The sequence below is a fragment of the Prionailurus bengalensis genome, chromosome C1 (genome assembly GCF_016509475.1).
Source record: "Prionailurus bengalensis isolate Pbe53 chromosome C1, Fcat_Pben_1.1_paternal_pri, whole genome shotgun sequence".
NCBI lineage: Eukaryota > Metazoa > Chordata > Mammalia > Carnivora > Felidae > Prionailurus > Prionailurus bengalensis.
In genome coordinates, this window is record NC_057345.1 from 46,253,880 (window position 1) to 46,267,409 (window position 13,530).

The window sequence follows — 13,530 nt, forward strand, 5'->3', positions numbered from 1 at the left end:
TGGTACGCTAAGCACTTCTTTATGTACTGATTTGTGGGGCAAGAGGTTGGAAGAGAATGAAAATGTCCTTATATTTCCAAACCAATTGTTAATCACACTCCCTTGTGAGTTTATAAATCCCTTATCACTGTTATTAACTGGGAGGTAGGAAAGGCAAATGGACAGATTTACTCTTCACCTTTTTTGCTACCTCTGTCTCTTTGCCAGTGAGCAGTTGTGGAGGCAGAAGTAGACAAGAGGAGGGAGGGGGAAGCTGCAGCTCCACATGTACCCACTGGAACCTTCTGGAAAAACTCCATTGATAATGATGTGGAACCACTTCTGTTTAATGGGCACCAATGATATGTCAGACACCAGGCCAGGTGATTTCCTCACACATTCTCTCAGTTCTCACAACACCCTTTCAAAGTGAGGGGTCATCATACTTTACATATTAGGAAATAGAAACTCAAAGGTAAATGAACACAGGTGAAAGAATCATTAGTAGCTATACTTAGTGAGGTCATCTAGGTCAACCACCTCATTTTACAGATTTGGAAACTGAGGCACAAAGTACCAGGCACTGATACTTTACATAGCAAGTAAGAAAGAGATTCAGGAATAAAAAACAAACACCAGAACCAGATCTATAAATACAGAGAACAAACTGATGGCTGCCAGAGGGGAGGTGGTGGAGGGATGGGCAAAATGGGCAAGGGGAGTGGGAGGTACAGGCTTCCAGTTATGGAATGAGTAGGTCATGGGGATGAAAGGTGCAGCACAGAGAATGTAGTCAGTGTTATTGTAATGGCATCGCATGGTGACAGATGGGAGCTACACCTGTAGTGAGAAGAGTGTAACATAGAGAAGTTGAATCATTCTGTTGTTCAACTGAAACTAATGTAATATTGTGTATCAGCTATAGTAAGGAAGGAAGGAGAAAGAAAGGGAAGGAAAGAAAGGGAGGGAGGAAGGGAGAAAGAAAGAGGACGAAAGAAAGAAAGAAAAAAGAAAGAGAGAGAAAACAAAAGAAAGAAAAAGGAAGAAAAAGAAAGAAGGAAAAAGAAAGACAGAAAGAGAGAAGGAATGAAAGAAAGATGGAAAGAAAGAAAGAAAACAAGAAAGAACGAAAAAAGAAAAAGACGAAGGAAAGAAGGAAGGCAGGAAGGAAGAATTAGGCCAGGAACTCACTTTTCTTGTTGCTGAAACCATTGCTTTCCTACTTAGTTATGAACCTTCTTGAAGGAGGGGCCTGTGGGCTGAGCCAAGGCAAGAGGCAGCAGAAAATATGGCACTGCACATTCTCTTATTGGACACTTTGCATGGAGCTCTCCATACAGCATGTTTTCTATTGTTATCTATTTTGTCTCCTCAACTAGACTCTAAGCTTCTTGAAGGTCGGAATGGAACCTCATATTTCTCTGAATATCCTAGTGTTCAGCTTCCTCTTTCTACACTAGTGCCCAAAGCTATGCACCATATAGAAAGCAGTATCATGAAACCATAGAGCTCCAAGATTGGTGTGAATTTTATTCCTTCCGAACTTCCTTCAACAAGGATTTATTCATATGCAGTCAAAGCTGAACCCAGGGACTGAGATGATGTCTTCATTTCTTGGATGGTCTCTTTTTACATAAGTAGGCTAGATGACCACTTGATGCCCACAGTTCCCAGCAAGTTGGGCAAAAAGAAATGGTCTTTTCTAATAGTTCTAAAAGAAAATCTTCAGAGAGAATAATGATTGCCCTAAGGATGAGCCAAGAACCAATCTCTAAACCAATCACTGTAATTTGGCATATGGTGCCCTGGTTGACCTGGCCTGGTTCATACCCACACACTCCTGTGATTTGGGGGGTGAGATCATCCCCACCTGAGCCATATGAGATATGTTCCAAGGAAAGGGAGGATGCCATGACTGGAAGAAATGGTACGGAGGGAAAGCAACAAACATCTCATAAAAGTGCCTCCTGTGTACCTGACCCTAGATCAAGTACCAAGTGTATGAAGTCAAATAAGACGTGGTCCTTCCTTCACCACTTCTCCTCACCATGCAAAAGGTTCTTAAACTAGTAAGAAAGATAAATGAATAAGCAGACAAGGGATCACAACCTTACATGACAAATGGGAAGAGAGAAGGAGGTGCAGGGAACTATGGAATATGTTACTTAGGGAAGGCTTTCAGAGGAGGTACACTGTGAATCATGAAAGATGAATAGGTACTAAGCGGTTGAAGAAAAGGGAGGGGAGAAGGTCCTTCGTCTCAAGTAAAAAGACCCCAGAAATATTTTGTTTGAGTCTTTCATTGGATGCTTGAAGGCCCTATTCAATATCCCTGCTGATGGTTGAGGCACCTCTGGCTGAATACCACCAGTTATGAACATCCCCTCCAAAGACAGCTTTTTAGGCACCTCTCAATCACGAGACAGTTATTCCTTATGTTGAGCTGACACCCGCCTGCACAAATCTTGTTTGATTGATAGACAATGAATGTGTCTGGTTCAAAATCTGATTTAGTACCGATTCCGGAGCCTCCTGCAGCCAAACAAGTTTGGGGGAACCATCTGCAGTGGTGATGTCTGGGATCAAGCCAGCTGTCAGAGTCCCACAGCTTGTCTAGAGCAAGCGCAGTGTGGACAGGATTTCCAGTGTAAGGAGACAGGTGAGTAGCGTTCCAGTGAGATAACAGCTGCGCCTGTCAAACTTAATGTGCAAAAACAGTCACTCACGAGCTTGTGAAGATGCAGACTCCTGAGCCCTTCCCCTAGAAGTTGGCATTCTGTAGGTTTGGGATGGGGCTCAGGAATCTGCATTTTAAGCCGACGAGTAACCCAAGTAATTTTGATGTAAGTTTGTAGGAACATCTGTTGATTCATTTAGAAAAGGTACAGTTCACTCATTCATCCATTCATTGGATAAATATTGACTGGGCATGTATGTCCCAGGCAGTGTTCTACCTGCTGGGGATACAGAGATGAAAAGATGATGTGCCTGACCTCGAGGTACTCCTAGTCTCTTTGGGAGAGAGACCTGTAAGGAGTGATGATAATATTGTATGATAGCCAGTGTAATGGGTGTTTGCTCATGGTCCAAGGGGACTCTCTGGAAGGGGATGCTCAAACCTGTGCTGGGAAGTCAGAGCAGGCTTCAAAAGGGCACTTGAGTTGGGACTTAGAAAGGAGCAATGGATTTGCTAAGAGAAAGAATATGCAAAAGCCCAGGGATTTAAGGGCTGGTGATAGTGCAGAATGATTGCAGGTCAGGGCTTTGGGAAGAGAGGTAGAGGTTGGGCCAGGTAGGGAACTGGGGGCTAGACCGTGGCATTTGGAAGAATGGGAATATTTAGGAGCCACAGCAGGATATAGAGAAAGGTCACTGGAGCTGCATATGGAGGATGAATTCTAGAGGGGAGCCTGCTGCAGGGCCTGAACAGGGGGTGGGGGCTACGGGTGGGAGACAGTGAGGCTGCTAGGAGGGCAGAGGCAGTGAGGACAGAGACAGGATGGACATGATGAAGGCGGGGGAGGGGCTGTTTCAGAAGTAGGGGGGGCTTGGTGACTCTGGATGCGGGTCATGGGAAGAGGGAGGAGTCTGGGAGGCTCTGGAAGCATCCACAGCCTCTCCTTTCTCAGGTCGCTGCCTGAAACGCCACCTCGTGTGTAACGGAGACAAGGATTGCCTTGATGGCTCTGACGAGGATGACTGTGAAGATGTCAGGGTCATGGAAAGCGACTGCAGCCTGTATGACCCCATTCCAGGGTCAGAGAGTGCGGCCTTGGGGTGAGTCCTGCTTCCTGACTGCTTGGGCCCAGGGAATGGCTTCTCTTCAATCACGAGTATTAGTTTTAGCAACACAAGAGGGTCTTTTAGGAGAATTGCTCTGCCGAGTGTCCTGTGAGGCAACTCTCTCTGTCCCCCTAAGGTGGCATATTGGTCCACTCAGGCTGCAATGGCAAAAGAAACGTATAGCTTATACAAAACAAAAATGTATTTCTCACAGCTCTGGAGGCTGGAAGTCCAAGGCCACGTGATGGCAGAATTGGTTTCCTCTGAGGCCTCCCTCCTTGGCTTGTCAATGGCTGCCATTTCCCTGTGTCTTCACATTGCCCTTCCCTGTGTGTGTGTCGGGGTCCTAACCACCTCTTATAAGGACACCAGTCATATGAGATTAGGGCCCACCCTAATGGCCTCATTTTAACTTAATTACCTATGTAAAGACCCTCTCACCAAAATAGTCAATTTCTGAGGTACGGAGGTCCAGGACTTCAACACACAAATGTCAGGGGGACACAATTCAGCCCCTAATACTCATCAAAGGGGATTCCTATTGATTTTGATCATGACTGTGGGATAAACAGAGTGGAAGCATGAAATAGTGAGGTGTTAACTTGAAAATGAATCCCCGCTTATTGGCAAAAAGATCACAGACCATGACCTTGCTCTCGTGTGATTCAAAGGAGCATTGAAATACACTTCACGAGTGTGCTTTACCTACACGGAACACTGAAACCAGCAGAATGGCCCCACGCCCACTCCCAACAGCTGGTTTTTTATTCTGTTCAAGATCTCAGAAGCCTATCCTGATATCTATTTTTTTTTAATTTAAGCATTTCCCAGTTTTAACATTTTTTTTTTTCAACGTTTATTTATTTTTGGGACAGAGAGAGACAGAGCATGAACGGGGGAAGGGCAGAGAGAGAGGGAGACACAGAATCGGAAACAGGCTCCAGGCTCTGAGCCATCAGCCCAGAGCCTGACGCGGGGCTCGAACTCACGGACCGCGAGATCGTGACCTGGCTGAAGTCGGACGCTTAACCGACTGCGCCACCCAGGCGCCCCCCAGTTTTAAAATTTTTAATTTATTGCTACAGAAAGAAAATATGTTTGAGGTAAAAAAAATGAAAGTCTTCCTTCGCCCTTCCCGACCCGCATCCCACCCAATCACCCTCTCTCACTTCCTTCCCTGGAACTGACCCCTGTGTAACAGTTTGGTGTAGGACTTTCAGATCATGTAAAAAATGCACCGAAAATATACATTGTATAGAAGCTGTGCCTATACGTATTGTGCATGATAGACATAAGCATATTTTACATAAATGTGATCATATTATACATAATGTATGTAACTTGCTTTTTTAACTTAATATATTTGGAAGATTTCCCCCCATATTTTCTATTGTCTTTTTCTAAGCAACATAATGTTCCATAACAGGGGTCAGCAAACTATGGCCTGAAGGCCAAATTTGGCCTGTTGTCTGCTTTTGTAAATAAAGTTTTATTGGAACACAGCTTTCACCCTACAGTGATGGAGTCGAGCAGTTGCAACAAAGACCTATGGGCTGTAAAGCCGAAAATAGTTCATGTCTGGCCCTTTATAAAAAAAGGCTGCTGATTCTTCTCCCATAGTATCACTACATGAAAATTTATTTGACTATTGAAAGATGATTATATTGTTTCCCATTTTTTCCCTATTGTAAACAATGCTGCAGCGGACATCCTTGTACATGTATCTTTGTGCATGTGTGTATTTCTGCATAGATTTCCAAAAAGTGGCATTTCTTTATAACTTTTTATTTTCATTGGGGTTTCTGCAACCAGCTTGTCTAAATACAAGTAGTCTTAGTAACCTCTTATGCTTAGAGGTTATAGTACGTCTTAAAACTAATTATTCTTTTGACTTTTTGTTTGGCTCACCGGAGAGCCTATATTTATAAGCCAAAGGCAGAAACATGTTCAATGCTCGAGAAGATAGAAAAGTAAGCAGAGAAGTAAAGGGAAGGAACACAGATTTTAGCGTCAAAAAATTTTATCTGTGACTATAGGCAAATTGCTTAATTTTTCTGAGCTTCAGTTTCTGCATTTGCAAAATTGTCAGGAGGTTGAAAGTTAACACATGCTACACGTCTGGTAGAATGTGTATTCAATTCACCATAGCTATTATTACATTACTTCCATTAATACGAAGGAAGAGATGGAGAGAGGAAGGGAAGAAGGAAGTTAACATACCTTGAATTTCTACTATATGCGGGCGCTCTATAATTACCCATTTATTTCTTCAAGACAGGTTTTATTCATAGTGAACCCCCTGCTCATCTTCTGCCTTTGTGTCTTTTCATGGAGGGAATGAAAAAATATGACACATGTTATGACAGAGGTAATCACTGACTGCCATGGGAACACAGAGAAAGGAATAGCTGTCTGTCCAGGATAATCAAAGAGGGTCAGATAGAGGGGGCAATGTTTGAGTTGGGTATTAAAGGCTGAATAGGAGTTTGAGAGGCAGAGACAAGAAATCATTTTATTATCTATACCATAAGAGGTTTTGATTGTTAGGTCCTGGATCTCTTAGCCAAAGTGAAATGTTTTTGTTCCATTAACTTTCTCTTTTTCTAGAAAATTAAAGCTGTATTTCATCTATGTAACGCTGTTTATGCCTATGTAAGGTTCCACCGTCTGTGGCTTAAAATGTAGTGCCTAGGCGGATGGATGTGAAATGCCCCAGAGAGAAAAGCAAAGGAAAGTATTTCTGGGAGGGTACTGGGCTAGGGGAGAGGAAGTATCCCTTGTTGAGTGCATAGTATGGACTCTCAACTGGACTTCCATTTTACTTTAATGCTCTCATTTAGACGCCCCAAAAACCATGAGAAGTGGTTTTATTCTGTCAGTTCTTCAAATGAGGAAAATTAACTTCAGAAAGCCATCTATAATGTATCCAAATTCACAGAGCTGGTAGGTGATCAAACTGGAAATTCAACAGGAGTCTCCATGATTTTCAAATTGTACCCTCTGACATTCCAGGCCGCCCTGAAAACAATGGCCTTTCTGAGGGTCAGATTCTCAACTTAGCAACGTGAGTTACACCCAATATGTCAAGTCTATTTTTTTTTTTTTTAACCAGCAAAGCTTTTCCTGAAACACTACAAACAAAACCCACAATGGCAGCATTTACTTGCTACTTAATATATGCCAAGTACTTTATGGCTCCTTGTATGTTGCAGCTCATATTTAACTCTCTAAGGGCAGTAGTATTGACTGCTCTTTACAAATGATGGAACCGAGGCACAGAGAGGTTAAGTTATTTGTCCAAGATCACACAGCTAGTTGTGGCAGAGCTAGGAAGTGGGCTCAGGCTTCCGGCTCTGTGCCTGGATTTTTGATAACTGTGCATATTACTCTTTAACTCAAACACCCGATTTTTAGGAGTGCCTTCTCTGGGGGCGCCCTATTCTAGGCGTTGATGGAACCTTCAGCTGCTATGGTGAAAGGGAACCTGGGGGCCCGGCTCCGCTCACTCTGGTTCCCCGTGTCACGCAAAGTAGCCCTTAAGACACTTTGAGGAACCCTAGGGCTCCAGAGAACACAGTTTGTGAAACCATTGCTCAGACCAGCAACAACGTCTTCCAGGGGATATTTTATGCTCTCTTTGCCTTTTCAGTGTTCTCTCCCAGCAGCTGCCTGCCTTTTCACTCTAGGTACAATATCCTGACCCAGCAGGAAACTCAGAGCGTGTACGATGCCAGGTATTACGGGGGCCAGTGTGAGACAGTATACAACGGGGAGTGGAGAGCGCTTCGCTATGACCCTGCCTGTGAGCGTCTCTACTACGGAGAAGATGAGAAGTACTTCCGGAAACCCTACAACTTCCTCAAGTACCACTTTGAAGTGAGTCTGAACAGGGTGCTCACCGGCCGCTGTGGGGTGGGGAGGGAGAGGCCTGTTGATGGGGATGGACACCTTGCTTAGGAAGACTCTATTTCCTGTAGAGCTCATTGGTGTCCGAAGGCCCCTTTACATCTGCCCCCACCCATGTTCTGTGCCGAAGGGCACGAACAGGCAAGGGCAGGGCCAAAAAGAGGCACAACATGAGGGTGACCATCCACCTGCTAGATCTTGGCTCCATTCCCAAACCAATGAAACAGATTCGAGGTCCATTTCTCTGGGCTGCTAGTCAGAAGACTTATTACCAGGTTGTAATCTGTTAGAATGTAAGTATTTGAGACCTTGCACAGCTCACTGCCCCTCCCTGGGCCCAGTTTCCTGCCATGTAAATTGGAGGTCAGGACAGGAGGTGGCTGGGCAGTGTTCTGAGTCGAAGGCCCCTGCTTCACCAGGGGCAGCTACTCACTGATCACCTTTCTTGCTTTCCTTCCTTCCTTCCCTCCCTCCCTGCCTCCTTCTTTCCTTTCCTTTCCTTTCCTCCCTCCCTCTTTCTTTTTCTATTCTTTTCCTTTCTTTTTTCTTTTCTTTTCTTCTTTTCTTTTCTTTTCTTTTCCTTTCTTTTCTTTTCTTTTTTCTTCTTTTCTTTTTTTTTCTTTTCTTTTCTTTTCTTCTCTTTTCTTCTCTTTTCTTCTCTTTTCTTCTCTTTTCTTCCCATTCCAGTATAGTTAACCTACAGTGGTGCATTAGTTGCAGGTGTACAATATAGTGATTCAACACTTCCATATATCACCCTGTGCTCACCATGATAAGTGTATTCTTAATCCCCTTCACCAATTTCCCCCCTACCCCCACCTCCCCTCTGGCAACCACCAATTTGTTCTCTGCATTTAAGAATCTTTTTTTTTGTCTCTTTTTTCCTGTGTTCATTTGTTTTGTTTCTCAAATCCCACATATAAGCTAAATCATATGGTATTTATCTTTTTCTGATAGTTTTCCTGTCTTGATTTTCTGTAGGTGATTTTGTGTACAGAGAGGGTTCTGCTGTTGAAAAGTGCTTGCTTGCAAAATGCTGACGGTCCCTAAATTCTCTCTACCTCCAAAACTGTGTGGTTCCCCAGTCCCTTGGAGCACCACATGGCTCATGACCAGCCCCAGCGCCTACTCCCAGGTCATTCATTTCTGTACCCTTCACCCTCTGGGTGAGATGTCTGCACCTCACTGGATGCTTGCCATGCATCAGATCTTACGCTTGCACACAAATTCTCTCACCTAAGCCTCACAACACCACAAAGGGGTAGATAGTATCATCACCCCATTAGATATGAAAAAGACTCAAAGACCTAGAGGGATAAAGCGTCAGGCCCAAAGCTGTAGGTGGCAGAGACGAGTTTCAAACCCAGATCTATCTGAACTAAGCCCGGCTATATGTCATTTAGAAGGCAAGACAGATCACACACATTCTATCTATATAGTCCTATGCATTCTGTCTTTACAGAGGGACGTAGGATCCAGGGATTCTGACCCATTATTGGTCACATCCTCCTCCCCCAACTTCCTCAAGAGATAAATATTGATGGCAGGATGAGGCCAGGCTTATGGCATCCGCTTCCCCACTGCTTTCACCAATGCCACCAGGCCAATGGGAAGCCGAGCCGGAAGACACAGACAATGCCATTTTCCTAACCCCGAGGATGGTGTGGGGCTTATGTGTCCGGCCAGACAGACTAGGCTATGCGGCGGCAACCAAGGATTCTGAAATCTCTGGGCTTTCGAAAATAATGCCCTATGCCACCCGTCCACCCTAAGTCGTCTGTCACAGACACGCGGGACCCAAACTAACAGCAGCTCCATCGCGACACATACGTGCTCCTGTGACTGAGGAGTGAACCACCCACGTGCTCTTAACCCTTGCTTTCTCGGCTCAGGCAAGGCGCGAGTCATGACTCTGCTCCAGGTGCCAGAGGAACGCCACTGTGCCGTGTGCCTGAAGTGAAGTAACCTGACATTTGTGGACCCAAACCTCTGCCTAGAACTCCCACCACCTGCTGGGCCCACCTGCCCCTTTCCTCCCAGATCCAGGCCCAGATGCGGCTTTTTGGGTGCCCCTGTTGTAGGGAAAGGCAGCCTCTTCTACAGGAAGGAGAAGTCAGGTGGAAAAAAAAAATCCATACTCAGAACAAGACAGCATGTTATGAGAATCATGAGTGTGTGTGCGTACTTAAATAAATCTTTAATTTTTATTTATTTATTTATTTTGAGGGGTGGGTGGTGGGCAGGGGCAGAGAGAGAAGGAGAGAGAATCTGACAGTGCAGAGCCCCAGGCGGGGTTCGAACTCACAAACCAGGAGATCATGACCGAAGTAGAAATCAAAGAGTTGGACGCTTAACCAAATGTGCCATGCGGGTGCCCCTTAAATATTTAGCACAACCACTAAATAATAACTAAACTAACTGCTATGTTTTCAGAATTTTAGTGAGTGAGGATCAATCTAATGCCTGGAGTAGCCTTTTAAAATAATGATAATAATCTGCAGGGGCACCTGGGTGGCTCAGTCAGTTAAGTGCCCGACTTTTGATTTTGGCTCAGGTCATTGTCTCATGGTTCATGGGTTAAAGCCCCACATCCTCTCTGCACTGACAGTGTGGCCTGCTTGGGATTCTCTCTCTTCCTCTCCCTCTGCCCCTCCCCCCACTCTTGCATGTGCCCGCACGCTCCATCTCTCAAAATAAACAAACTTAACAAAATTCTGCAATTTGAAATATTTTACGGAGCAAAGACTTCAATATTAAGTACAGATCGAGATACAACTCTGGCGCACAAAGCTAACATCTGTTTGTTTCTTTTCAGGCCCTGGCAGATACTAGACTCTCCTCAGAGTTATACAATGATGCAAATGAACTTCTTTCTAAAGTGAAGAATGACAGGTCTGTGTCGGCAGGAGTGGTTGTTGGTGTGGGCCCCGCGGGCAGCCCTGAAACAACAGTGGATGTGGGTTTATCCGGGTCACGAGACTCTTCGTTCGTGAATAAGTTAAACAAGTATAATAACAAGGTATTAAAGCATAATGCCTGTGCCAAACAGTATTCCATAATCTACACTGAACATGTATTACCTTAATTGCATTAAAAAAGTACAGTAGTAATTGAACCTTCATTTGCTTGTGTAATTGGAAATGTCTGATCAGTGGTAATCATGTTTGTTTTTCTTATTACACTTTTGCACACAGAATCACCACAAAGGGACTAAAATTGAATGATAAGACTGGAACTCTTTTTGCTTCACCCCATTCTTTTTCATGGTTACCTGGAGTAAACGGGAATACTTACAAGAGGAATGCCTTCAAGAGAAACAGCCAGGCCCTCTAAACTAGCTTGGGAAGAATTTGAAAGCCAACCTTGCTTTTCTGAATAGATCAGAGGACTGGCACACACAAGCATTCATTTATCCATCAAACATTCACCGCTAGCTTCCTTTGAACTTGAGCGGCCAGGCAATGCTTCCTGGAGCAAGGGACATCTACCTAAACGGGGCTCTAAAGACTAGAACAGGTTGTCCCGACGAAGGGAGATGGAAGTGAACAAAGGGTGCTCCGGGCCTGGGAAACAGCATTGTGCAAAGGTCTGCAGACGGCAGATTGCCTCCCACAAATTTGGGATTGCCAGAACTTCAGCCGGCACAGGGTGGGAAGGGGAAAAAGTAGGGTCTAAGGGGGAGAAACCATCAGGGGCCAGAGAACTCTCTCTGGCCAACTATTTGAGTTGGTTAAAAGTTTACCAGAAAGCCTCAATAGCCCTGATACCAGAACTGCCGATTTAGTTGGGGCTCAAAAAATTATTCTGGATGATGAAAATACAGTTATGAAAATTTTTCAACAAATACAAGGTACATTCCAGAGCATTACTATTGCTCTGAAGGGAAAGTGTTGCTCCGAGATCTGGCGATCACATGGTCATGTGGACTTTTCTCAAAGTAGGTGGCCTTTTCAAAATTTCACTATTGCTTCAGAGCAAGTGAAGTAATGCCCACACATGATCCTCTCCCTCTTAAACCAATCCAGTATGACCCCTGTTATCTCAGGAGCCTGCCTTACCTCATTACTTAACAGTACAAGATTACCACTAGAATGTAAGCTTCATGATGGCAGGGACTGGTCTCATCCAAGATTGTGTCCTCTGCTCCAAGCATAATGCCAGTGACTACAGACTCTTACAGATATGTGTTCAATAAGTTACATAAATAACTCATCTCAGAATTTCATGTCATCAAAACTACTCCTAAGCACAATTAAAAAACATTAAAAAATTTTTTTTAATGTTTATTAATTTTGGGGAGAGAGAGAGAGAAACAGAGAGTGAGTGGGGCAGGAGCAGAGAGAGAGGGAGACACAGAATCTGAAGCAGGATCTAGGCTCTGAGCTGTCAGCACAGAGCCCAATGAGGGGCTCAAACCCACGAACCGCGATATCGTGACCTGAGCTGAAGTTGTACGCTCAACCGACTGAGCTACCCAAGTGCACCCCCCACCAAACATAATTTTTAATGGATACCTAATACTTGTGTAAGAGGCTTACATCATGCAGTGCTATAATTGGGGCAGGGAGCTGGGCGGAGGTGACAATGGAATGGGGGCAGAACACAGTCACCAGTACTAGGAAGCACATTTCAGTGACCAACCCAGTTGAGAGTTGAGGCAAACAGGACCTGAACAGGGTCAGTGGGAACAGAGATGCAGGCATGAGAGAGGCGGTCAGGCACACACGGGTGTTTTATATATGCCTGTAAAATAGAATAACACTCCATTGTGGGTATTGATGCTCACACGTTTATAAATACACGTATCTCCCACAGCTACTAAATGCTGATCTTTCGCGTTATGTCATATGGTAAAATGTGTGCTCTCTTTCTTCTCTCTTACTCGACGGCGGTGATTGTTGGCAGAAATATAACTTCATGAGAATTTCCACAAAGGTGCAGACTGCTCATTTTAAGATGAGGAGGGACAATATTGTGCTGGATGAAAGCATGCTGCAGTCATTAATGGAGCTTCCGGAGCAGTACAATTACGGCATGTATTCCAAGTTCATCAACGACTATGGCACTCATTACATAACGTCTGGATCAATGGGTGGCGTTTATGAATACATCCTGGTGCTTGACAAAGAAAAAATGGAATCGCTTGGTAAGTAGAACAGAAGCTTTATGCGCACAGTGGTCAATGCACACACGAGGATGGGCTTTGCATTTTTCTGAGCACTGACTATGAGCCACGTATGATCTTGTTTGTGACAACCATATAAGGTAACATACCTAATACTCAGGGAGGAGGCTGCATCGTGCAGGGCTGTAATTAGAGCAGGGAGACGTGTGGAGGTGACAACGGACTGGGGGCAGAACAGGGTGAAGTGCATTGTAGTCACCAACCCATTTGAGAGTATTATTATTTACGGGGAACTGAGGTCCAGAAGGGTGAAATCACTTGCTGAGAAGCGTCACGAACAGGATTTGAACTCGGACTTGTCTGGCTCCCCAAAACTATGTGTTTTTTATTACATTCCAGTTACTCTTTGATAATAAATAATACTTGGGATTTTGTTAGTTAAATTTTTTTAATGTTTGTTTATTTTTGAGACAGAGAGGGACAGAGCATGAGCAGGGGGAGGGGCAGAGAGAGAGGGAGACACAGAATCTGAGGCAGGCTCCAGGCTCCGAGCCATCAGCACAGAGCCCGACGCGGGGCTCAAACTCGTCAACCGTGACATCATGACCTGAGCCGAAGTCAGACGCTCAACCGACCGAGCCACCCAGGTGCCCCTGGGATTTTGTTATTTAAAATGTTAAAACTTATTACAAATATAGATTCTTGGTTAATGGAACTGCTGTATAATCAGTCAGTGA

At 44.5% G+C, this 13,530-nt stretch overlaps 1 protein-coding gene across 1 annotated transcript in view; it reads left to right on the forward strand.

Moving 5' to 3' along the window:
• The window catches only part of C8A (complement C8 alpha chain), a 69,105-nt gene that overhangs the window by 25,058 nt on the left and 30,517 nt on the right, over nt 1-13,530 (forward strand). Inside the window, exons 3-7 of the mRNA XM_043575092.1 lie at nt 2,494-2,638; nt 3,609-3,756; nt 7,449-7,638; nt 10,484-10,687; nt 12,574-12,814. Coding sequence (XP_043431027.1) covers nt 2,494-2,638; nt 3,609-3,756; nt 7,449-7,638; nt 10,484-10,687; nt 12,574-12,814 — 928 coding nt within the window. The remainder of the gene's footprint in view (nt 1-2,493; nt 2,639-3,608; nt 3,757-7,448; nt 7,639-10,483; nt 10,688-12,573; nt 12,815-13,530) is intronic.